The following is a 26,893-nucleotide window of genomic DNA, read 5'->3' as shown; positions in this document are numbered from 1 at the left end:
ATATTGTACAATGAAATATGACAAATTATGACTGTTTCTTAAGCTCTGAATAAGATGATTCATTTGGTTATGTTTTTTTTTTTTCGAAATGGATTGAACATGTAAAGTGAACGTTTTTCTGCCTCATTGTATTCTAGGCTTGTTCTAAGCCTAAACGGGATAAGAAGAGGCGAAAACGTTTCAAAAAGCACGTATGATCCGTCAACGCAGGAGCAAAATGGCGTCGAGCGCGCTCAGCGCCCTCTTGCGTTGCCATTGTCTCACCACTCTAAACTTATATTATGAACATTATGTCTATTTAGCGTATGATAAGACGGTGCCCTGGTTAAGCGAAATTTCTCAAAATTTTGCCCGCCTTTTAGAATAGTTTTTTACAAAATTAAAATTAATATGTAAAGATATTGTTAACATGCCTTTAAATCATATGTCAAATAGCCTTATTTACTTTTATTTATGTTGTTAAAATTGAATCGACGATTTCTTGCATATTTCATATTGGAACGTAAGCGTGACGTAGTTGAAATGTTATCTTCTCAATAGTAGACGTTACTTAATAAATGTTTTTTCTAGTTACACCAAATTTAAACAGTGTTCTCATATAGTTCGTACCTCATTGAGACACGAGTAATCGAGTCAACCGACACTTCAAGCACTTGAATATTCATCGTAACTCAAATGCAATGAATATTCAAGCCTCAAAGAAAATTATCAGCGTTTCCATGGCAACGCATCATGCCTTCCTGTACGTCGGTGAACACTTAGAAAGGGCATACACCTTTACTAAACTATCCCAACTGTCATCGATTGTACATTGTTTCGCTGCAAATTCAACTGTTTATTTGCACAATTAAAAATCGAGTAGTGTAGGCACCTCCATATAAGGTCATAGGAATCAAAGCGCGACTATACAGTTGTGCGATAGATTAGGCAAAAGTGCCTAAAAAATCGAATAATATAAAACAGCCGATATGGCGGCTAGTTCGAATCCTGCAATAAGATTATTGGAAACCATGTCCTATCACAACTTAGAACTTATTGAGAATAGCAATAAGAAATGTCTGTGTTAAATTAGTCTATAGATTTTTATTTTTACTTGTAAATCTGTGTTTGTAATTAAATAATCTGTGTTCAAATATTGTGTTATACGTCCTCGCATAGATATGATTTAGATTTTAAAGTTTAACGATGTATATCTTAAATAATGGCCTGTCATAAAGATTTGCACGAGCGGGAATTACTAGAGACACTTTTTAAATGGTTTCTTTAAACTATGTTTGTTTCTAAATACAAAAAAAAGTATGGATATACCAAAGTGAGTTAGTAATGACATAAGGTCCATATTAGATAATGACGACATAAAAATCAGTCTAATTGATATGAATAGCCGAGAACAAAAACGGCCAGCGAGTGCAGAATGTGGCAGATGAGGGCAACTAATCGTTTAACGAGCGAACGCAAACAGGCGTCGTTAGCTATCGAGTGGCCCCACGAGAAGTGCCCAAGTGCCATAAAAACTTGGCCGCTGACGGCCCCTGACGCTCCTCCCGGCCCCCGCTGGCCCCCGCTAGCCCCCGCCGGCTGACGGCTCCCGATACACTCCACCGACCTCGAGAAAAGCGCGCGAAATCGATACATTAACGACATCTTCAACTGTCACTTTATTATTTTTTAAATAACTTTTTTTAATAGCATGAGATTTCAGCCAATGTAAAAGTGTAACAATATTCGTAGTTGATGTAAAAATTAGACAGATACATTTACTTGCTAAGTAACATTGAAGTTGCTAAGTATGTTTTAACTCCCTTTTTACGTTGGCCAAATTTAGTACTCGTGTTAGGATAGCCAAGAGTGCCTGACAGTATGGCGCGCCGCAGATTTGCAAATTACTCTCACACTAGCTTTCGCCTGCGACTCCGTCCTCGTGAAACTAATAAAATAAAATATAGCCTATGTTACTCACAGATAAATTACCTTTCTAACAGTGAAAGAATTTTTAAGATCGATCGAGTAGATTTTGAGCCTATTCATACAATCAAGCATACAAAGTTGTCCTCTTTATAATATTACTCTCACATAACACTTTTGGCACAGTCATACTAATAGAGGGCGCCATAGAACTCTCATCTAGGGCGCTAATAAAACTAGAACTGACACTGATCAAATTATGTAATTAAGTATTTTTTTCACGTTAATACAATCGTAATTTTCAACAATTTCGTCACTTCAAAAATTCAGCTTGCAATAAAAGTATGAAAAAGCTTGATAGAGTTTTCTTTTTAATTTGCTGTCAGATTTGTTGTGTACACATATTTAAAATAGTTGTAGTTATTTAATTAGATCTATAATAACCCTGTTACTGCCGGCTACAGCGCTATTCTGTAATCTGCGGGCGGAGGGCGGCGGGGCGCGGCGAGGCGGGGGCTCACGTGGCTGCAAGGTGAGATTTAACAGGATTACCGCAGGGGGCGCACCCCCCGACCCCCACCCCTTTCTCTTATATTCATTGACATGTAATTACTGTATGCTATACGCAAATTATGCCCTTGACCGTTTAATACACGACTTATATTTACAATTAAAGATAAGAAAGTGGACGAAAATGTAGAGACGGTTGTCTTAATGAAATTTAAAAAAGTAAAAAAAAACCACTTGAAAAAAAAATAACCGATTATATAAATCAATTGACGCAAGCGATGATCGACTATCACAAATTATTATTTTAATTAGAATCACTATTATCTAAAAGTTCTTGTAATTACTAAAGTTAAAAATCTATATTAAAATTTAATCTAAACTTACCACATTAATAAGCATTACACCAAACACAAATCCAAAAAAAACACAACAAACGGAGTTCGCTCGCGATCGATTTATCAAAACAACAATTTGTCATACTGACCACAGGAACAACGATTTACAAATGTCAAAACTTAAATAAATAAGCTCGTGTCCACAACAAAAACAAACTTACAGCCATACTGATCGACTAGCACTGTTGTACGTGCCACGACGCGACGCAGAACTACACGAAAACACTCTCAAAGAAACACAGTAAATCTATCAGCAACAATTTTAAACATATTAAGATATTATTACAGATTACAAAAATGTATTTAGTGTGAAAATTTGAATTTGCTTTGATGTTTTACGTACGTTAACATTGGAGAGTTCTAATCGCCAATAATTCTTTAAACTAGGCCAAAGTAGTTCGTTTCTCCTAATGACACAATTCTCTATTCTGAGTGGATATCGCTTGATTCATTTTTTTTTTAATTTTTAATGTTTTCAGATTACCACTAAATACCAGGCGGGATGATGTGACACGTGAAGTAATTAGTGCCATCGCTCATTGTTATCAAACTATACTTGAACGCACCTGAAGGGAAAACGCGGGAACATCATCTGTCAAAATCGCTGACGCCCGAGTTTGCCGCCAAAACATGCCACCGAACAAAAACCATTCACACGAGAGTCTCATTGTTTATTTCACAATCACTAATTTTAATTAACTGTAACTGAGGTTATTTTTTTATTTTTTTCCAGTTATATTTCGAGGGAAACATAAAAAAATATTTACGTATTTTGAAGTGTTTTTTTATCGTGGTGCGGGGAGGCGCGTAGGTGTCGACCAACGCGCGAAATGTTGGAGGGCAGACTGATACGGGCCGGCGGGCGGCCGCTGTGTCGCCGCGGATTTTTCTATTTCACAGTTTTTCTTGTGAATCGAATCATGCTGACTGTATAGTGGACAGTCGCTAATAATAAACGGCCCTAAAATCGTATCGACGTTAACTTTTTAAACATTTCATTGTTTAAGACGTTGAAGGTTTTTTCGAACATCATTCGAGCGGCTTTAATGTGATTTGTCGTGACATATTGAGGCTGAGGTTTTTAAAGTTGTTTGAAATAGATTACACACGCAATTCTAAAATTGAAATAGTTTTCAATCGTTTTTTACGCTCTGATTTCGTTATCTGTGATATTTTTATTTAAAAAAAAAGAACTCTATTAAATAATTAGTCACATTTAAATACGTTTGTACTTAAGGAAATCATTTATATCAATTAAACTATTAAAATGAAATAAATAGAAGTATTAACACTTTATTGGGTTTTACAATCACTAAGTCTCAGAAGGAAGACATGAAACTATGGATTATTTTTTCTTTGATGTGCAAACATCCTAAAACCGAGTGACATCAAGTGGTTGTAATTACCATCACAACGATAATTCAACTGACAATCTCAAAGCAAAACCATTCGGAGCGCTAAAACGCTCACGTACCTCAAACAGACTTCAAACAATAATTGTATTTAGGAATATTTTAGTTGTAAATCTTATTTATAATATACAAGCGTTCGAGTTTGATTTCGTTGCTAGAGTATTGTACAGGAATAGTCGAGGCGCGCCGTGTCTATCGGTTTACGAGTACAATATGCCTAATGGCACACAGACCCCACTGAAGTACAGTCGGACGCAATACTGGACCTTCTGTACATTTACTTTTTTTTTACATACAAAGAAATATGACTATGGATTTGATTCATATAAAATACACTAGCTGTTCCCGTGTGACTTCATTCGCATGAAATAATAATAATTGTTTAATTGTTGACATTTGTCATATTCAATTGCAAATATCAAAATGACATGACATGATGACAAAGTATGGCAATTTTGCTTCCTTGATGTTGGCAGCAACTTGTGGTCTCTTTCCCACATTAGGGTTTTTATCCAAAACATTTACCCCCTAAGTTTGATTCCGTGAAAATATATAGCCTAAAGCGTGACGTAAGTGTAGGGTTTTTTATTAAAAAAGTAACTATTCAAAAATATTCTGTGATTGCTGACATCTTAGGAACAAAGAAGTGCGTGTTTACGTTTTATTACAATTATATAGATTAAATATGTTTATTCAATTTTTAATAACTTCTGTATCATTTAGGTATACCGCAAATTCATGTTTAAACATTAATAAGTTCCATTTATTCATCTTGACAGTTTTGTTACGATGGATATAGATTTTTAAAACTTATAGAAGCGCACCTGCTCTGTCCAAGGCTGTGCAATGCAACTAACATTTGTTACATAAAAATTTCAAGTTTTAACATCGCGAAGAAAATTTATTTTCCAATACTTTTTCCATTAAACATTGAATCTACAATTTACTGTTAGATAATAAACATTGGAATAAACATCACGTCTCTTTATAAAAATAAACAAAAAACTGAATTTTATGTTCATAACAATAACTAATTACAAACAATAAAAAAATAAAACTTAGTTTTTTTACGTAAGTCCGACTGGGTCTTTATGTAGATCGTCTGTACATCTATTTCAATCTCGCAATCATTTGCCGTAAGTCCATTACAATGTTATTATGCTGTAACCTACTGTAAAATAAAAACATTTTAACATCAACTAAATATGGTTCAGATTTTATAATCTTGTATTACGTAGTTATTTTTTTAAGACTTACACAATACGAGTTTATAAATAACATTTACTACATACGTCGTTTTAAGATTTCATTTTATCTTGTCTGTTTTACGCGAAGTTCTCATTGAGGACAAGTTTTAAATTAATATTACCAAATAAATTTTCATTTTTGAATTCTCAACAACTATTAAACACGAGCTTATGCCCGCGACCTCGTCCGCGTGGTATTAGAAAACATACGAACTATATAAATTACAAAAAGCTACGAATCCCGCGGGAACCGGACATTTCTGTGGGATGAAGCTTATCTCATGTGTACTCCAGACTTTGATTCATATCTGTGCCAAATTTCAATAAGATTTGGTGAACCGTTGCAAAATGATCGAGTGAACATTAAAAAACTAAATTAATGAATCCCACGGGAACCGTAACTATTCCCGTTATAAAAAGTAGCCTATGTGTTCTTCCAGACTATGCCTCTATTGCCAAACTAGTGCCAAATTTCATGGAGATCCGTTCAGCTGTTTAGGCTACAAACGCTAACAAACATCCATCCATCCATCCATCTAAACTTTTGCATTTATAATATTAGTAAGAAGTAAGATTATATGAATGTGTAAAAAACAACTATTATCGTATAATCTAGATTTGAACCGGAACCACGCCACAGATCAACTATTGTGACTACTACTGCAAGTCACATTTGTATACCAACCAATGCCATCTAGCGGGTGAAATAAATATCAGCGCACACTCCCTTGCATTTTCGCCTTCAGTTTGCAAATGCATTTCATACATTTTCTCTGAGATGTCTCCTATTCTAACTTAGAAAGTTACAGCAAAAAAAAGTATTTGGTTAGTAAAGGGAAATATACCTATTGTTAGGGCATAATACTGATTTATAAAAGTTCTGTTGGTCCTATTTAAAAATTCGGGTGACATCCAACTTCCAACAGTATTTTTCATTGTGGCATTCCGTTTTCAAACAGTTTTTGAAGTATACTAACACTCGGCATTTTATGACCTGTATTGTCATATTAGCATACGAAATGTTTTTTACTTATGCACCGGGGGAAAGACATGTCCAATGTGACAGCCAACTCCCTCCCTCCCTTCAAAAGTACTTCCAGGTTCCGCGCCCGTCATAGCGTTGAGGAATATTCAAAATGCATATTTTGTACTTGTGCAGGAGAACAAACTTTAATCGGGCTACCTTCAGTGAAGAACTAGAACTGCTAACTTCTAGAACCATTCAATTCGAAATTCTAAAGAGTAGCGACCTAAAGTCAGCATTGGCTTGGACACAAGAGAACGCCAGCACTGCCTATCCAGCGCCATTCCTGCCAGTCGACTTCATTTTACCCGTCTAAAATAAGGTAGTCGTAATTCGACGGCGAACGCTAGAGCGTGACGTCACGTGTTAAAAGGGCAAAATGTACTAGGACATCATAAGTTACAATGGGATGCCACTGACACTATTACTATTGTATTTTGAATCTTTTGCACTTACGTTATAACTCAAATTCTTTTAACGCTAGGAATTTATCACGCTGCACAATGATATACAAAGTAAATTGAATCTAATTTGCCAATGTTTTAAGGTTGAAAATATTATACCATCCTAAAAAATAAATCACCGTCTCTTTCATTTTTGAAATCACCCTATTGAGGCAAGTCTTTATGTGCGTCGTTCAAAAAAGGATCTTGTCGCGTTACCTTTTAAATCCATTTTAAATTACTATACATAGAGTTTTTCTTTTAGGCCAATGATTAATTTTGACTGTTAAAAAGTGACATCATTATATTAGTTTTAGGCAATAGAACGAGATAGAAATAATGAAAATATTGCCTCTTAGTTTTTGTACACCAAATTTTTTCAGAAAAAAAAACTGGAGTATTAGGATAACACGGATATTAGGAGTCTTTTAAAAGACCATTGTTAATTAAAAAATGAAAAAGTTATAAATGTTTTTTGCTTATAAAGTAACATTAAACTAAATTAAAGAGCCTATAAAATATCATAAATGTATTATTTCCTTGTAACTAAAAGAAAAGATATTTTAGACCGTTTTTGTATCTCTGACATTCTTAGTCATTCAAAAATTTTGTGCTGATCCTTTATAGAGAAGACTACAAGAAGCCGGATACATAAAGTGGACAAATTAGCCCATTACTGGAATTTACGTTTTATTAGACGTTTCGCCTTGTCGTGATGTAATAAAATTATTGTTTTTCTGCGTAATGTCTACGTGATATCTGAAAAACATTTTTTTTCTTAAATTTCATGTTACAAAAATTAACATAAAATGAATTTTAAAAAAATAATTTAACTAAATAATCATTTTATGTCAAAACTTAACTAAACAATCAGAAAACGAAGAACCAAACACAGCAAAGCTTTTTAAAAACACCACACGAATTAAAAGCTCAAAGCCACGTGTTTTGAGAATCAAAAGTACCAGGAGATTATGGCCGGGTCGTAGGGTAAACCAGTGTGTGTGAGCAATAAACAGATAAGAAAAGGACGGCACGATTTTCACACCTTCGATGTTTCCCCTACAGTTTTTTCGTACAGTGCACTGTGCAAATAGAGGGTTCCAAAATGGATACCTAAAATGAAACTTGTTAAAATACTATCTGTGAAATAAAACTGTACTATAACCATCGTTTTTTACATTATTGTACGAGTAGTGTACAGTAACTGAGATGACGGATGATAGAGTTATTTGGAGGATGAAAACCCGGTGCCCCGACCCTACGGGAGTAGGATAAGGCAGAGGAGATGATAATGATGATGATGAATTGTGGACTCCAATATTAGAGTTGTTATCAACATTATATCAGTTATGTTATTAATTTTGACTAAATGTAATAAAAAGCTTATGTTGTACATTTAATTTTTATACAATTATTTATTACATTGATTTTTATTTCCTTAAATTACTTTGTCATTTATTAAGACAAACAAATGTAAAAGTGTGACTTTTACCGTTACAATTTACCGGAACTAATTTATTCTCAACGATCACAAGAGGCAACACAACCCAACTGGTTTAACTGTCCAAAGAACCTTGTTCATTTCTGATGTCCTGGTTCTTACTTGATTTAAACACGTGTCTCTCTGACCCAAACCGAGTCCAACCCTGTCTGGGGGTTCCTCCCAACTCGACAAAATTTTACCAGTAGGAACGACAGTATCTCTTTCCGTCTTCTGATTTCCTAGTACTGTTGTTTTGCAAAAACGTGACTTTTTCAATTCCCGTTTCCTCCCTCCCTGATCCCGGAGAAGATCAATAGGGGGAGGAGCTTCGAAGGAAATTCGCACGTGTGCTTTGTTGTTCATGACACACACGGAAATATCGCGCACATATGCCTATCATGTAATTTCTGATGTCCTAGTACATTAGGACAGAGAGCACGTGTTTCGTCACTCACGCACCCTTTCACAAAAACCAACACATGTTTGTAATGAATGAGAAAGGTAGTTAAATAGATAAAAAAAAGCTCTGAATATATGTTTGGTTCTCATTTAATATTGCTGTTTTAGTTTATTATTAGTCGATAGAATAAAGTAGTAACTAAAGTTCATTCATAATCATCATCAGCCTTTGTCTGCCTACTGCTGGACATAGGCCTTGCCCAGTGCCTTCCACAGAATGCGGTCCTGCGACTTTCGCATCTAACGACATCGAAAGTTTATTCACCAGGTATTAATCCATACGTAAAAATGTAGTTTTCACCTAGTATAAAAACAAAAGTAATGTTTCCATTGTTTTACCGAGAGTAAGTCGACTCGATAAGAGTATTATAAGATATCAGTTTATTTCCTTAAAGAGCTACAAAAAGTTCCCAGTTTTCTCTCTTGGCTATAGCATAAAATTGACCCCGACGTGATTTGAACACGCAACCTTCTGATCTGGAGTCAGACGCGCTACCGTTGCGCCACGGAGTCGATAGCCACGCACTTGAATTATGGTATCTTAAAATATTGCCTTCATTTTACTTCATAACCCTGAAATAAGAAAGGGATCTTGGATAAATTGAAAATACGTTCCGACAAATATTACGTGAACAACTGCAATCAATCTTCGTGAAGGCAACCAAGACACGTGTCTGTCTGCTTGGGACACCAGGACATCAGAAGTATGGAAGAGGTAGTCCTTTGAGATCCCTATTGTATCTAATGTGTACAGCTGTTTTCAAAGAGAGTGAAAGTCAAGCAAAGGAGGCAATCAATGGATTCAGACTGTTGTTTGGACTTATTGGCCTTCGCTGTACTCTGATACCCTTGTGGTAAAGTTAAGAGAACACGTGGTTCGCATGCAGCCAGCATATACCAGTTAATAGTACGGAATGCTCTACGAGGAACGGACAGGAACATAAATAAGGTGTGGAGGCGAATCCTACCTCAATGCTTCTGAGCACCGGGTAAATCGGATGCTGCGACACGTGTTCCATAGACAGTGTGCCCCTCTTGTGCCCCTACGACCCACATTTTTATTATCATAGTTCCGCTAGACCACGTCACGTGTTTGTGCGCTCATAGTACAAGAGCGCCAGAAGTTCAAAGTAGTGAGTTTCCTGCAAAACTGTGCTGTTTCCGTCGCAATCAAAATTCGATTATTAAAATTATTTCGTTTTGTGGTTTGGTCTATACAGTTTTGAATTGTATTCTTGAAGGCTAATTGCGACAGCAAAATTAGTTTCAATAGAATGAGGACGATAGATAGAGCAAGAATATAGTACAGAGTTGATAAAGTCTGTTACTACTCGTGTGACATAACTATAGAGACTTTGCTACATTGGGGAAGACTTGTCTAGGGGTGTATTGTGCACTTTTAGCGCGCGTCAAATGTTACTGAACGTCAGATATCTCTTTGTAAGTAACATCTCGATTGGCAATTCAAGTGCGTGGCTATCGACTCCGTGGCGCAACGGTAGCGCGTCTGACTCCAGATCAGAAGGTTGCGTGTTCAAATCACGTCGGGGTCAGTCCTGATTATTTTGTTAAATTACTTTTCTGCCAGAATTAACTTAAAACTCGCTCAATCGTTTATTTTATTTTAAATACTCGTAATAATAAATAATACGCAAAACGAAAACTTTGTCAACCCTTTTAAGCAAATTGCGAGAAAGGGTATATTAAAAAGGCGCAGAAGATGTGTAATAAATATTTGGTTATGAATTACTCTTAATTTTGACCACTAGTAACGTCACTTCGCTTTTTCTACGTCATCAACAGTGACGAAACACGTGTCATCCGAAAGAGAATATCAGGACATCAGGGGCCAAAGGAGATGTGGCCCGACATTACCCTGCAGCTTGTATAGGACACGTTGTGAACGTAGACTTAATTTATGTTTTCCTTGTAAACTTTGCCCTCCAAGCACGTGGTGTCATGTCCTCCATCTTTTTCTGATTCAGATAATAGAAAACGATTTGTGTGATTTCATATATTTATTTGTGTGTTCAAAACATCAGTAAGTCACCGAAATACAGTAAAGTTTTTAGATCACAATAAAGCCACATAACCAAACCAATTAGACAAATATTTGACACATTAAATTAAACACATTATCCATAGTATTTAGAACGAAACATCATAATGTTGGGTACCTTAGGTAGGCCCCGTTTCTTCCTCGACCAATTACTTGGCCACGCCTCTCCGCCTTCTTGTTATCCTTACCACCACACATACATGATTCCCATAGCAACAGAGATTGCGCAACATATACTGGAACCTTCTGATGTCCTGGTACCCTTTTCACGGAAACACGTGTTTGTGATTCCGTTGTTAGGGGTTACTCAATTGCTTAGCAACCGGATCACAACCAATGAGAGACCCTCGTAAATACAGTAGCAACTCTGTGAATCCAAGTATTAAGCTATTAAAAAAATTAAGGTTTTAAAACATAAAATAATCAAATCATCGCAATTATCTTGGAGCAATCATCTAAAGAACTAAATGTTCGGGTTTGTAATAAAAAAGTACTGCTGTACTCTGACTCTTTAAACGGTCCATGGTCTCACAGCCCAAAAAAAAAGTATAAAAGGCGTTATCAAAGAAAAATGTTTCGAAGTTTACAAAGGTTTTCATAATAACATCTTACGAGCATATGCAAATATATTTTGCAGGGACCTATATAGAACGATTTTTACCATCACTAGGGTTTTTTATGGTATCTTAGTACATTCTATGCCAGAAACACGTGGCTGGGCAATTGTCATTCGCTGTATTCTGTGTAAAGTGTAAAAGCAAGTAGTCTGTGACTATCCTCTACTTCTAGGCCAAATAGCCGGTTAAGCTACAAACTATAGCAGACATCCATCCATCCGTCTCAACTTTCGTATGTGTAATATTAGTTTTAAGTATGATTTTGTTTTAGACTTTTTTTTTCAATACTTTCGAGTCGGTGTAGCCACGTGTTTCTTATACGCAGTGTACCAGTACATCATAACGCTAAAGTAATAAAACAATGCGGGCCCCACTTATGAAAAGCGATCGCTTCAAAAGGAGATGCACATTTGTGAAAATGGACAGTTAATTTTTTTTAAATCCTCTTTAACTGACAAGTAGTTCGTATACAGTCAAAGAGGTGGCATACTGGCCATAAAGAATTTGCCTATTTTAAAATAAAAAGTTGCAGTGAAAAACAAAAGAGGCACGAAAACTGTAATAACGTGCAAGATGTGATTGATAAAGATTTAAAATAATAATATTATATATATTTACATGCTTGAAGATGTTTTGTTTGATATAAAAGTGTTTTATTGTGTGCCGCACTGTCGCCGACATTTAAAAAAAAGTTATTACTTTAAATAGAATAGACAAAGTTGATTTTTAAACGTTCTCGTGTTTCACCCATAAATTCACATCGATAGGAAGGAATTCTTACATTTATGACGGAATGGAATGTCCGAAAAAATTACCAAATTGTGCTAACAGTTAATTTTCTGCGGTGGGGTGCACGTGCACCTGACGTCACAAATACTAGGAAATCAGAATACTAGAGTACACATAGAGGAAAGCTCAAGGAGTAGGAGGAACTGGATAAGAATATTTTTAAAGCGTTTGTACCTTATTTCTATTTATCTCTTTCCCACAGATGGTTAAGTTGCTTTGAAAAAATGAGACAAACTGTTTTGTCCTCTGAACATACATAGACACTGCATCGAAGTTGTGCATGTTGTTCGAAATTCAAAAAATAACGAAAATCTTACTGTACGAGGTTTATCCCTCATTTTCGTCTCATTTTAAAAATCAAATAACAGATGGCGCTGTTTATCCATGATGTGTATATGTGAAACTGCCATCTGTATGAAGTCTTAACAATTATCACGAATTTTATGATCTCAATTACAAATTACTTTACTAAAACACTTCAATAATATTATTATTATTTGAATCTCTTTAACCATAACTGATACATTTCACAAAGATTTATTTTGTTCGCTAATAACCTTTTCGCAGTATTGTTAACAGCGCCATCTAAAGACTAAATGAACATTATTCCAAACTACACCGTAAAATATAATTCTAATATTTTAACAGATGGCGCTAGGAGTACTAAGTTTACACGAACTATGACCACACCTTTGTTGATTTTTCTTGACACCAAATAAGATATCCTGCAATTTCCGTTTCTTTAATATTTACGATTAGTTTATTTATTTATAAGACAATGCGGAAGTATTAAAATGAATTGTGCTATCTATGTACGTTATATTTGTAAAGCAGCACCGCGAAATTAAAAATCACAGTTCATTATCGAACATGGCGAAACCATTGCATCTGTACCGAACAATGAAAATGAAATATGATTTCAGAACATCATGCAAATAACTTTTTAGTTTTAAATCTATTTTCATTTTTTATAACGAGTTTCTGTTTAATATGAGTAAATATAACGAATGTAAGAAAACACTAAAAGGACGCGGATTTTAAAAGACACAAAATGTTTAATAACTCGACTAATAATACCACATCTCGGTGTACGTAACACTATTTATATTTAATATACAATGTGCATAGAAGACGCCTAGAAATCTTAAACATCTTTACAGTCAAAGAACCATAAAGTAATTTTAATGCAATATTAACCAGATTAAAATAAAAACTCAAAAAATCCAGATATTTAATATACGGGTCTAATTTCGTATGAAATTTATTTATATATTTACTGAGATGATGTTGAGTGATGAGCGGATGACAAAATTATTTGGAGGACGAAAACCCGGTGCGCCCTACGGGAGTAGGCTAAGGTAGGGGAGGATTTACTGTCACTACTTTTTTCTTATACTGTACTCTATTCCAGACTCTTCCATTCTATCATCAACTCACACTCTATATCGATCTTCTGCAAATCATCCACTTGCAGTGAGATCACCTCGACTACATCTGGGCACTTCTCGGGATCAAAATCTGCAGTCTCTTCATAGTACTCCACAGAACTAAACTGATACTCGCTGCGTCTTATCTTCTCCGGTTTGTTTTCATCTGCGGTCAAAACATTTTTAACACTCGCTGTTGTTGCAGGCTTATAAACTATATCACCAATGGTAACGTTTACCTTTGATTCTACTTTAGTGATATTTTCGTTTATCACACTGTCACCTTTATTACGTCTCTCAACATCTACATTTAAACAAGGATCTTCAAGATCCTTCACATTGACTGGAATCGCGTCAACCGACACAAATTCCAATAATGACGCATCTTCCCTGATAGATTGTTTATATCTAGCGATTCTATCTTGGAATGTTTCCGCTTCACATCTGCTACTTACTTCTTTATTTCTATTCTTTAAATGAGCTACATGCCACTCCTCGTCATCCTCTTTCTCGAACCTTCTATTCGATCTATGTGTATCAAAGTCTACCGTGTCTTGTCTACGGTCATTTCCAATGTCATGTTTTTCATCGGACACCACATCTTTGAGATCGACAAATTTTATCATGAATTGAAAAAGAAAATACTTCGTTAGTAAAATGTTCATTTTCACTCTATAGTACTTGATTTATGAAAATAGTGAATTTTAAAAGAAATAACCATGGTAAGCGGAGCGTAAACAAAACACGATTTTAATTTGTTTTAAATGTAAACATTTTGTTCACAATTGATGAATGTTTATTCGAAACTGTTTGCGGTCAATGTTACTTTTCAATTTTTGGGTTATAGTGGAGGTTTACTCTCTAAGGAAAATGTGGAAAAATCAAACAAGTGACATGTAAGTAAAAAAGTAAAGTATCATTATGTTTATAAATGCAGTATCATCAAATTAAACAGTTTTTAATAAAGGGAAATGACCGCCGCCGCCCGCCGCGCCGTTCGCCGCGGTCGCGAGTTCACGAGGCATCATTGACAGATCGTTATCTACTCATAGCCAGCTCGCTAACTAATCCATTCAGCTCCGGCTACCCGACCATAGACATAACTACCCTTCAAACGTTGGAAAATACTTCAATTAGAGGCGCACACCCCTTGCCAGATCAAAACAGCCCAATTACCTCGCAGCACGACCCCTTTAATAAACTCTCATTTGCTCAAATCTGAAATAAAGACGATGATAAATAATAACAAATTTGCAAAGTGAAAAGTCCCGAAATTAGCATGTCGTTTGAATAAATTGACAGATAATGCGACTCCGGGACCCCGCCATATTTGAATTTTAAGTGAGATGAAGCGAGACAGCGCATTGAAGCATATTTGCGTTTAACGATACAGAGTATGTCCTTGTTTGTGGCAGCGCTGCAGCGGCTGCGGGGCCGCCGCAGATGTTAACAAGTCACTAAGAGATGCAAATTGCCGGCGGTTGGCAGCGCTGTCTCCAAATGGCGCCAACTCATTTGCGTAATTTTATACGAATTGAAATGTATACATTTTGAGAATTGGCAAAATTGAAAAGCTTTCTTTCCTTTTGTAGTATTTAATAGATCTATTTTGTATACGTTAACATTAATCTACGGATTAATAAATAATTTAATTGTAATATCTTTTGATTTTTCAAAATAAATATAATACAATTTTTGAAGAAGTTAATCTACATGTAATAAACGATCTAAATTCACATTTATACCTAAGATACATTATACAGTACATAATTTAAATCTAAAAACTAAAAAAAGTATTGCACATTTGTCCATTGAAATACATTTGCACGGATATTTGGTCTTAAATATTTAAAATGAGATCAAAAAAATGGCACATGGTATATTGGAACATTTCACTTCTTTCTGTGACTAATCCCGACGGAAAGTCTATTCTTTAATTTTGGCACTGCAGCGTTGTCAAATAGGTATTTCAAAAACTTTACTTGTGTTTAACGCTGGCACTACTTAATATAAAACTAGACGAGACACCAGATGGGACTGATCCAGATGAGGCTAAAGTGATCTGGGGTATTAGAGGTGGCAGTGCATGTAAGGCGGGTAAGGCGGCAGCAGTGCACAGGCCAGGGGCAGCGCGTGCGGTAGCTCCCGCTCGCCGCTCGCCGCCTGCGCCCGCAGCTGCTCAAGACGGAGCTGGTTTTGACGTTTCCATTTTGTTCTAGAACAATAAACACAACACCTTATGGATCTGAAAACACGACAAAACGAGCATGTTATTGAATAAGACACTATATACCGTCGATTCTGGTACCACGTCTTGACTTGAGTCTCGCTAAGGCTAAGTGCATCAGCAACATCCCCGCGGTCCGCCACGCTCAGGTACTTCTGGCAGCGGAACTTCCGCTCAAGGTAGGCAAGCTGCGCGTGCGTGAACGCAGTGCGCCGGCGACGCGGCTTTCGACCACCAGATGAAGTCGAGGACTTAGCTTGCTGACGATCTGTGACAGTAAGAAAAGTTTAGGATGGAATCTATGTACTTCCATCATAAATACAGAGCTAAGAAAATCATCTTACCAGCAGACTCCTGCGACTCCCTCTGCGAGTTGCCGGCCATCACTGATGCAAATCCAGCCAGCAGTTGAGACTGAAAGGAGTTCTTTGACAGGTCCATGGATCGGCCATAGATACCCTCTGACAGACCGCCACCCATAAATCCATCGCCTGCCTCATCCTTGTTTCCGTCCCTTTCCGTCCTGTACAAATGAAAGAGTCCGTTGTCGTACAACTTCATCGACTCCTCCGTCCGGTTGTCGAATTCGTTATCTTCATCTTTAAACGGCGAATTGTAACTCGAGTTTTGTAATCGATTCAAATTGTACTCGACTGGAGAGGATCGTTCTGTATCGTCGGTATCGATTTTTTTCTGGTAACAATCGGCATCGGCGTCGAAACCGTATCTAGTTTTGTTGTTGGGCGTGGAGGTGTCGCTGCGGTTGTCGCCGACAGAGATATCATCCTCGAGGTCGGAGGTCTCTATGTTGTGGCCGGGGGAAGACTGACATCTACTGTCCCTTTCTACATCTTCATGGACTGCACCTAAAGGAACAAATTAAAATGTTTAACTTTAAAAATACATCATTTTTTTACATCGAGCCATATCAATTTAATTATGCCGTAAAAACGTGTAAAAATTAAGAATATTTTAACTAACATTGTAAAATCAAGTTTACATTTTGCAGAAAAGTCCGTTAATTTAGAACTGGAAAATCACCCTTTATTGGAGACAAATCCGTGCTAGAACATTAAGATCGCTTACTTGTCCGACCCTAAAAAATATTTATGCAAAAGTTATAACGAGAGAAACACTCGAGTCCCGCCCCTTCGAAAATCCAACGAGTAATCGACTCCGGTCTAAGTTGGCGCTGGAAAAACCATGAAAAGCGACCCGCTGCCTGAATGGTGGTGAATACGCGCCTCGCCATTTTCATGCAAATTAAAAGACACAAACAGACAAGATTTTCCCGCGCTAAAACACCATTCAGGGCCGTCGTATTGAATCGCTGGAGAGCGGGACGCCCCCAGGCATTAATTAGAGCGGAAACTCTATGGCCGGTTCTTTTTCAAAACTGACGTCTTTATGTAAGCCTGAGCCCGCTTTTGTGCTCGCGGTTAAGTGTGAAGTCTTATCAAACGATGGTTTTATTTTTTTGTTGTTGTTTTAAATAATTTAATAGACAAAGGAAGCTTCCACTTTCTTTATATAATGTAAAATTCTTTTACATTTGTTTTTAAATGTTGTACAATCCCTTAATAATCCCAATGGCATAGACAACACGCGTATTAGGAAGTTGTAAAGAAAACTTGTGAACAATAATTACCACTCAATGCTTGTTAAAACTGTAACAGGTTAGGGCTGGGCACACTTCGTTTCTAAGTGGGTCGTGACCCGTAGCCCAAACTAACAAGGTGCTTTAAACTTTCTGACCTCTTCTACAGTTTAACTATTAATAACGGATTTCTTTTATTTTATAACTTTTATACGAAAGAAAAGACGGAATTAAATGACAGCATTTTTTTTATGTCTATACTTTTATGTACGTAGAAGAGAGGTGACGTCTCTACAAATTAAGTAGGTATTATATTTTGTTAATAGTCCATCAATTTGTAACTGAAAAATACGCCTCATATTTATTAAACATCTTGGTAGACAAAATTAGGCGACCCACAACAATCACCTTAATAAATAGTTGTTTAAAATCTTCCCCAATACTACATGACCCTAGAATATTTTAAATCACTTAATTCAGGAGCATCGCTTCACAAACATCCCTTCAATAAAACTCAAAGTCAAAAATCTATTGATAATTATCGTTGAATGCGAGAGTGCATATGCTCTCGAGCGCAGCGTGGCGCCTCTTGTGCGTGCGCACGTCCGGCACGCGCCGCGGTCGCGCGCCGACTTACCTCGCCCCGCACCCTGCAAGTCTCTATCCCCTCTACGTCTGAATGTGTAAATATATGAATGTCTATTGACAGGGATACTTGAATGTCTAAAATACGATATTAGGTATTTTTTTACGTCCAGAAGACGAACTAGCGGTCTGCACCAAGTAGCAAAACTTTAACATCAAGACAATCAATTTTTTTTTGTATTACATTGAAAAGGAGATGTAATGAAATATCAGAAAGAACAGTATTCTACTGTGTTAAAAGTAATAAACCTTTCCCTCTTAAGAACCTATTAGATACGAAAAAAAAAAATAAAAAATACATACAGACGAATTGAGTACCTCCTTCTTTTGGGAAGTCGGTCAAAAAAGCGACCATCTTAGCGGATATGGTAGGATCTAAATGATTCACGGCAATCCCGGCGCAGACGGAATTGGACGGACATATGTAAACGTGATTAAGTAATTCTTTCGTAAGTTAGTAAGTCTCTCGCAAAAAAACTAAGAAACTCATGCTACTTGTATTAACATCCATTATTAACTATTTTACAAATACTTAAAACTATCCAATATTTACCAATATTGAAACAACACTAGGAAACATAAAAGTATGTGAAACCTATAATGGCGAGCATAATTCTTTGAAACAAACGTTAAAACGAATAGAATAAATAACAAGATAAATTATGAATAAACATATTATAAACAAATCACCTTAAAAGCGCACACCTTTGACTAAACTTTTGCACAACTGTTATGCGATCGTCGATTTTTTCGCAGCCAATTCCCCTCCTCTGTATGTATGCTATTATAATAAAGCGTAAACACACACTTCTTTGTTGCATAAGATGTCAGCACTTACAACACATTTTTGAATTCCTTTCTTAATAAATAGCCATGCACTTACGTCACGCTTTAGGCTATATATTTTCACGCCATTAACCTTAGGGGGTAATGATTTTGAATAAAAACTCTAATGTGGGAAAAAGACCATAAGTTGCCAACATCAAGGAATCAAAGTTATAATTATGTCATGTCATTTTGACATTTGTAATTGATAGTTTGACAAATGTAAACAATAAAATAAAATTTTTATAATTTTATGCGGATGATGTCGCATGGGAACAGCTAGTAAACTCATAAGAATCAAAATAAGACTGGACAGTTGTACAATAATTTAGTCAAAGGTGTGCACACGCTCTAAAGATCACCTTATCAAAAATCTATATAGATTCGTACAATGATATTAACAAATTAAAAAAAAAACACGGCTACTTCCACGTCAATGACTTCAACAAACTCTTCTAATGATTGTAGTGACCCTAAATTAATAGTATAAAAGGGCGTAGTAGTCATTAACTATACGATATCAATGCAACAATCGCTACAAATTTCAAATAGAATAATTGCAAGCAATCAGGGCTGATACAACCGCCGCATAATGTCTGTTTGTCTTGCAATTACTTTTAAGTGATTGTTAGGGGTTCGTTGTTAAAGCGGACAACCCTATAATAATAGACTAACGACTGTACAACGCCCTACTAATCTTGATAGTATTAATGAATGATCAATTACGGAAACTATCGTACGGCAATATTGTGTATTGTATTGAATTAACATATTCAGTAGTATGAAAACACTAATCACATTTTAGAGTATAATCTTGTAAGTGATTCAATATCACTTTTCACTTTAGATAAATGCCTTCGTTTCAAAATTTAAAATTAAAATTCCAATCTTAACATTTGAATACTAAATAGTACTTAAGATTGTCACTTAGTAACCGACAAGGCTAGATCTCTATTAATTTTATTTTTGTTTGAGTATCAAATCTGTTTATCCGCAGTACATTAGGTGACAGGGTGTCGATGGTATGCTCGCCGCGGGGGTCTGCAATAATTTGTCGCGCGTGTTGTTTACATGCCGTGCTCGACGCGGACTTGTCCCGGCTTCAACGAGGTTATACCTCTCCGGTAGCATTCGATCTTGTCTTAATAAGTCGGGAATGGTAAGGGAGCACGTAGATACTTTGGTATAACAGGTTACAAGTGTATTGACAGAGTAATATCTATGTATTCTAATTTATAAGTCACGTAGAGCAAGTACAATTAAAAAGAACCGAACGGATTCGCTAAATTAAAATAGAAGAGAATAGGATACGAGCTTTAATAGTACAATAGCATCTGTGGAAAATTATCGAAACCAACACCAAACACTTAATGTGTTTATATGTAAATATCGTTATTTAAAGTTAAGAAACTTGAACGGGATCAATAAAAACTGAAAAGTGCCACTTTTTTTAGAATGAGATTTGTTATCATACTAATATTATAAATGCAGAAGTTTAGACGGATGGATGGATGTTTGTTAGAGTTTGTAGCGTCAACTGCTGAACGGATCTCGATGAAATTTGGTATAGATGTAGAACATAGTCTGGAAGAACACATAAACTACTCACTTTTGTTTTTGTTTAATTCAACGCGGATGGAGTCGCGGGCGAAAGCTAGTTAGCTATAAAGGTAATGTCCAAAAAATGTAGAAATTAAAAAAATAATTAAATGTAGAAATTTGAAAAGAAGTTCCTATTATAACTATCGATAATTTTAAATAGGAACCGCTATACTATAGAATTTAGCATTTAATTTTCTGTGTTGTTTATTACTAGCTTTCGCCAGCGACACCACCCGCCATGGAATAAAGAGCCTACGTGTTCTTCCAGACGTTGCTCTACAGCTATGCCAAATTTCATTAAGATCTGTTCAGACGTTTATTAAAAATACATTCATCCATTCATCCATCTAAACTTTCGCATTTACAATATTAATAACATTAGTAAGATAAAATAAACAACAGGACGAGTAATTGCGAAATTAGTTATAATTTAAAATTAATTCTGGAAGAGATGTAATTTAACAAAATAAATATTTTGCCTTTCATCGAAATCTGTTCAGCCGTTTAGGCGGTAAACTCTAACAAACATCCGTTAAAACTTTCGCATTTATAATATTAGTATGATTATTTAGAATACTATATACTATTTTTAAGCTTTTATTGCCGAGACTAAAAAGTAGTTAAAACTAAACATAGAAAAGAATTATCTATGATATGTTTTTTTTATCCTAGGCTAGTTGTCCACTTGTCCTGTCACACATAGGCCTGCACCAGCTCTTTCCATTCTTGTCTATTATACGCTTTCCTTGTTCAAAATATTTCTCCAGTGTTTTTTTGCCGTCTGCCCATCTTATAAAAGAATACTATTACGTTAATATAATTAGGGAACTGTTTTGTAAGCGTCAGTAACTTGTGTCTTTTAAAGCAGCGTCCAACTGGCTCTGTACGTGCCTGAGAGCGGGCGGCGGCTAATAAGCCGACAATTTGCAAGTGTACGCGCACCCTTAGCATGTAGGTGCATAAATTAGGACCTAATTTTACAATCTTCTAACGTAAATTAACTGTATATTTATGCATTTTTCATAACACACTTAATACGACTAGTTAGCTGCCGGTTATGAATTATGTATTTGTCTAACTAAAATGGTGTGTTACTAAATTATTTATAAGAAAATATTAAACTATCCTGAACACTAAGAAATAATAACCTAACCATGGATAAGATACGAAATAAGTATATTAGAGGAAGTTTGAAAATAGCCCCAATAGAGAAGGTAAGGAGTAAAAGGTTAGCATGGGCATGTTATAAGGATGAATCGCATGTTACAAGGAGAACGTTAGTTATGAATGTGGAAGGGTACATAGGTGAAGGTTGACCGAGAAAGAGATAGATCGATTGCGTAAAAGGTGACATGATCAAAAAGGGAGGACAAAAACCCGTTGACCCTATGGGAGTAGGATGAGGAGAAAGATGATGAACCTAACCATAATATAAAAAAACAGTCTGTCTCACTCTAAAAGACGAATACACTCGAACACATCGGAAATAAAGTAAAAGCGCACACGATTGACTAAACTATCACACTATTGTACAATTGATTGTCAATTGTTTCGCAGCCAATACAACTGTTTAGTTGCACAACTAAAAATCAAGTAGAGTACATACCTCCATATAAGCCCATAGGAAAACGCGACTAAACAATGTGCGATAGTTGTTTAGTCAAAGGCGTGCGCGCGCTCTAAGAAATGAAAATAAGTAATAAATTTCGCTCGCGACGCCGTCCGCGTGGAATTTAAAAACAGAAATGAGTAGCATATACGTTCTTCCAGACTCTCCTCTATAACTATACCGAATTTCATCGAAATCCGTTCAACCGTTTTGGCTACAAACTCTAACAAACATCAATCAGTCCAAACTTTCGCATTTTTAGTATGATTTAATTTCTCAACTCAACTGTAGGTGTTTTGTGTCGATGTAATAAACTTTATGATACTCTGAAGAAGACAAATCGAATGACACTTTATTAGTTAAAACAAATGCTGACATAGACATTCGAAATTGTAGATGCATTTCGTAACTTTGACCTATGAAGGAGGGGACGCACTAAAAGAGGATATTTCCTCTTCGTATATGGTGCACATACTTCTCCGTTAAATCCGGGATTGGGACTAAAATTAGGCCTCCGGCACTACATACATTAGAATAAAGGCCGCTTCTTGCTTGCTTGCTGGCTTGCTTCCACTTCTCGTTTGTCTTCTGTGTTGTCGTGGTATTTCACCGAACAAACAGACGCATTTATGCGTGTTAAAACGGGGTCTACCATTGTTAAATGTAAGGGATGTCAGTATGTTTTCACAATGGAATTTTCATACAAACCTACATACACATAAAAACAAACTTACATACGTGCCATCATTACCCTATTTGTCAGTAAGTATAAAATGATAAAAGAAGGGGGGTTGTATTCTTATTATGGAATAACAACTGGGGAACCACCAAAATATAGCGTAAGCTTTTTAACTTGCTTTATTTATGCTACAGATGTTAGGAATATATCTATTTATGAAAAACAAGATAGACTTCAATTTTCTCAGCGTATTGATAACCATTAAAGTTACTATCCAACGAATCTAAATATTCACACATTTACGGGGCTTTTAGTTATAATCTGAACTAACTAATATCATAAAAAAAGGTAGGATTTAACTATTTTTTCTTGTATGTATTGAAATAACTCAAAAACCAGTAGTTTTTTCAGCCGATTTTAAAAACTCTCTCACCGTTAGAAAGGTAATTTATATGTGAGGAACATAGGTTATATTTTTTAATTTCACGGCGAAGCGGGCGAAGTCACGAGCAACAGTTAGTATTTAATTAATATTAAAAATCATTTAAACTTTTCAAATCTAAATATTTAACACTCTTACTGCAATGTGGATGTACTGAACTCAGTATAATTAATTTCCAATAAAAGTCCAATTATGTGAACAAAGAAACCTTATTGAAACTTACATATCCCAATTTAATTACATCAGATTAAAAAAAAACGTAAAATAAAGTAACTAATAATCACTGATATACATGCATGTATACGCATTTTTAATTATATTGTAACCACTTACTAAAATCTGTTTAAATTTTATCTTTTAATTTCAGTAACTTCAGTCAATTTATAGATTTTGTTCTTCAAAGATTTTGTAAATTAGAACGCGATGTTAAACGGTTTATAACTATTTATCTTGTTATTTACGATACCAAATAATTTCTAAAATCCGATTCATAGGTTTAACAGAGGAAGTGCCCGATTTAACATCTTCGCACGAATGGGCCGGCTCGCCCGGTGTAATGCCACGACCACACAGAAAACAGACGTGAAGTGGAAGCAATTCCGCGTTTCGTCTGATGAGTGTGGTGCCGGAGGCCCAATTTTAGTCCATTTCCCTTTCCACCCTTTTCTTAAGAGAAAAGGATGGGAAGGAAAAATGGATTTGACGGTGGAGGAGAGGCATAGGAAAGGGTAATGTCCTTTTCATGTGCGCCCTCCTCCGTCAATTAAGGGTAAGCATCTGCAATTGCAGATGTTTATGGGCAGCGGTCGCTTTCCATCTCGGTGGATTCAGGTGGTCGCTTGCTCGTTTGCCATCTTTTAAATAAAAAAAAGTCTAAGTGTTGAACAAACTTTACAATTTTAACATTGATACTATTATCGAAATTAACTATTAACTTTTAAAAAAACTCTAGTCTAAAAAGTCCACAGAATTATTATTTGAAATAAAGATTATTATATCATTGACATCTTTCACTCCTAAGCAAAAATAAAAAAATACTCGCCACTCCTCAAGATTCGGTCCAATTAAAAGTCTACGAAAGCGCTACGGTGCTACGAGACGCGCTACGAAGTTTTCATGTCACAAATTACATTCATTAAATATTAATGTAAAATGTAAATTGAAACCTGGTTACATTTCATAAGGTGTAAAAGGAACAGCAATTCATTCCGTTACTTGTTTTTCTTTAGTATTTCACTCTTTTCGTTATTCAAGTAATGAGTTTTTTTTATTATTTTTATTTACGTAATACTTCTCCATTATTATTTAGACCACGACTTTTTTTACTTTCTTTTATAATCGTTCAATTTTCCGCTGCAACAATTATCGTCCGCTGGCCGAAAAACATACCGATATCCCTTACATTTAACTACGGTAGAGACCGCTTTAACATCTTCGCACAAATGCGTCTGTTTGTCTGGTGAAATACCACGACCACACAGAAGACAAGCGTGAAGTGGAAGAAAGCCAGCAAGCAAGCAAGAAGCGGCCTTTTGTCTAATGTATGTAGTGCCGGAGGCCTAATTTTAGTCCCAATCCCGGATTTAACGGAGGTGTATATCATATACGAAGAGGAAATATCCTCCTTCCGTGCGTCCCCTCCTTCATAAATCAAAGTTACGAAACGCATCTGCAATTGCGAATGTCTATGTCCAGCAGTTGCTTCGCCATTTCAGGGAATTCTGGTGGCCTCATGCTCGTTGCCGTATATCATTATCCGGACGCGAACACAAAAGCTCGGTGGTCATGACATTAAAAAAAAAACATGCTACGGATTTTTATCTCATCTTTCAGTGGCAATAAGTACTATATTGATAAATTTTACTTCTTACTAGCTTTCGCTCGCGACTCCGTCCGCGTGGAATTAATAAAAACAAAAGTGAGTAACCTATGTGTTCTTCTAGACTATCCTCCACATCTAAACCAAATTTCATTGAAATCTGTTCAGCAGTTTAGGCTACAAGTTCTAACAAACATCCATCCATCTAAAATTTCGCATATACAATATTAGTAAGATTAATCGTACTAACATTATTATTACGAAAGTTTAAGTGGATGGATGGATTTTTGTTGGAGTGTGCCACCTAAACAATTTCACGGAGCTCGATAAAAGCATAGTGATGAACACAGGCCGCTTAACCATTTTATAATTTCACACGAATGGAGGCACGAACGAAAGTTAATGATTTACAAAATTTAAATTGGGTTTTGTGACAATAGTTATATCTATTTATGTACCAAAAGTATTTAAACATTATTTAACTTTTCATTTGTCTAAATTTTGAGATACATAACTCCAGTATTTTTTTTTCGTTAAATTAACTGAGATGCCTTAAATGAAAACTATATAAATATTTGTTATCTTCATTAAGAGAACCGCAATACGAGTTAGCGGCAGATTTGCAGTGTCGTCACATTTTCCTCGTTTTCGGATAGATTTTAGTAATATTCATAGGGTATAAATTACGCATTAATTTAACGAGGATACATTTTTATTGTAAAGTTAAACTTTACATCAATCACAATAGTTTTGTATTAATTTTAAAAAATAATGCTTTCATCTACAACCTCACTATCTACTCTCGTTTGTTCACATATTTCTAGTTGGTTACTCACCGTGAGTTGCGGTGGCGGCGTGTGCAGCGGGTGCTCCGGGCGCACCGGGGGCGCCGGGCCTCAACACGTCGCCCAGTAGGTCTTTGATCAGAAACGACTTGTGACTGTCCTGCATTCTATACTTTCAAATCGTACGCATTCCACATTAAATATATTTCAAATCATTATAAAAAAACAGAGTCCCAAAGTTTTATTAAAATAATGAAATACTATTTCAATACGAATTTCACTCGCGGTACAAATTTAGATAATTGTTGTAAATGATATCCTGTTTGCTGTATTAATTAGGAAAGCGATATATACAATGCGAGGTGCACTTTCGCGCGCTTTCTCCCCGACTGTCAGCCATGTTCAGACCGCTCAACCAAGAAAATCTTTTCATTTAGCAACGCCCTACTCCTAACCGACGTTACGTACATTTTCTTGCGGTTTTGGCCCAAAATACCGCTTAAACGGGCTTTAACGCGCGTTTAGCATGCGCGGCGCTACGGGGGCGGAGCCCGGGACTCCGCCCTCTCGCGACCCGCCAATCGTTCGCAAGCCGCAAACTTTTCCGCTCGGATGACATCTAGAGTACGCCACGAAACGGGGGTTTAGACCCTTAGTTATTGAGTTGGTTTTTAAAAGACCGTTTTGAATGTAAATCGAAAAGTTAAGCGAGGTAAAGAGCCTCCCGCGGAGTCCCAATTAAATTGATAGTTGCACGTCGAGAGCGCCCCGGCCTCTCAATGGAAAATACTGGGATTTATTTCAACTTAAGGCTTCTATTATGTACGGTTTGCGAAATTGACCTATCAATTATGCGCCGGTGAGTTGGTACTTTTTGTATAGAGCTCGCCGCT

General features: G+C 36.1%; 1 protein-coding gene and 2 non-coding genes across 3 annotated transcripts; 1 reads left to right on the top strand and 2 right to left on the bottom strand.

Annotated features, from left to right (window-relative positions):
- Positions 1–9,319: 9,319 nt before the first annotated feature.
- Positions 9,320–9,391, bottom strand: Trnaw-cca. The gene has a single exon. It is a non-coding gene; the product is annotated as a tRNA-Trp (tRNA).
- Positions 9,392–10,359: 968 nt separating this feature from the next.
- Trnaw-cca lies at positions 10,360–10,431 on the top strand. The gene has a single exon. It is a non-coding gene; the product is annotated as a tRNA-Trp (tRNA).
- A 5,409-nt stretch (positions 10,432–15,840) lies between these two features.
- LOC106107753 (homeobox protein Hox-A6-like) lies at positions 15,841–26,166 on the bottom strand. Its single transcript, XM_013288754.1, has 5 exons — positions 26,093–26,166; positions 17,471–17,511; positions 16,342–16,836; positions 16,064–16,265; positions 15,841–15,985 (listed from the first exon to the last, which is right to left on the bottom strand). Exons 1-5 carry the CDS (start codon positions 26,164–26,166, stop codon positions 15,841–15,843), a joined length of 957 nt encoding a protein of 318 aa, XP_013144208.1.
- Positions 26,167–26,893: the final 727 nt, after the last annotated feature.

This window comes from Papilio polytes, unplaced genomic scaffold (assembly GCF_000836215.1).
Source record: "Papilio polytes unplaced genomic scaffold, Ppol_1.0 DF821845.1, whole genome shotgun sequence".
Lineage (NCBI taxonomy): Eukaryota > Metazoa > Arthropoda > Insecta > Lepidoptera > Papilionidae > Papilio > Papilio polytes.
Note: the sequence above shows the minus strand (reverse complement) of the source record. Positions and strands in the feature narration are given on the sequence as shown.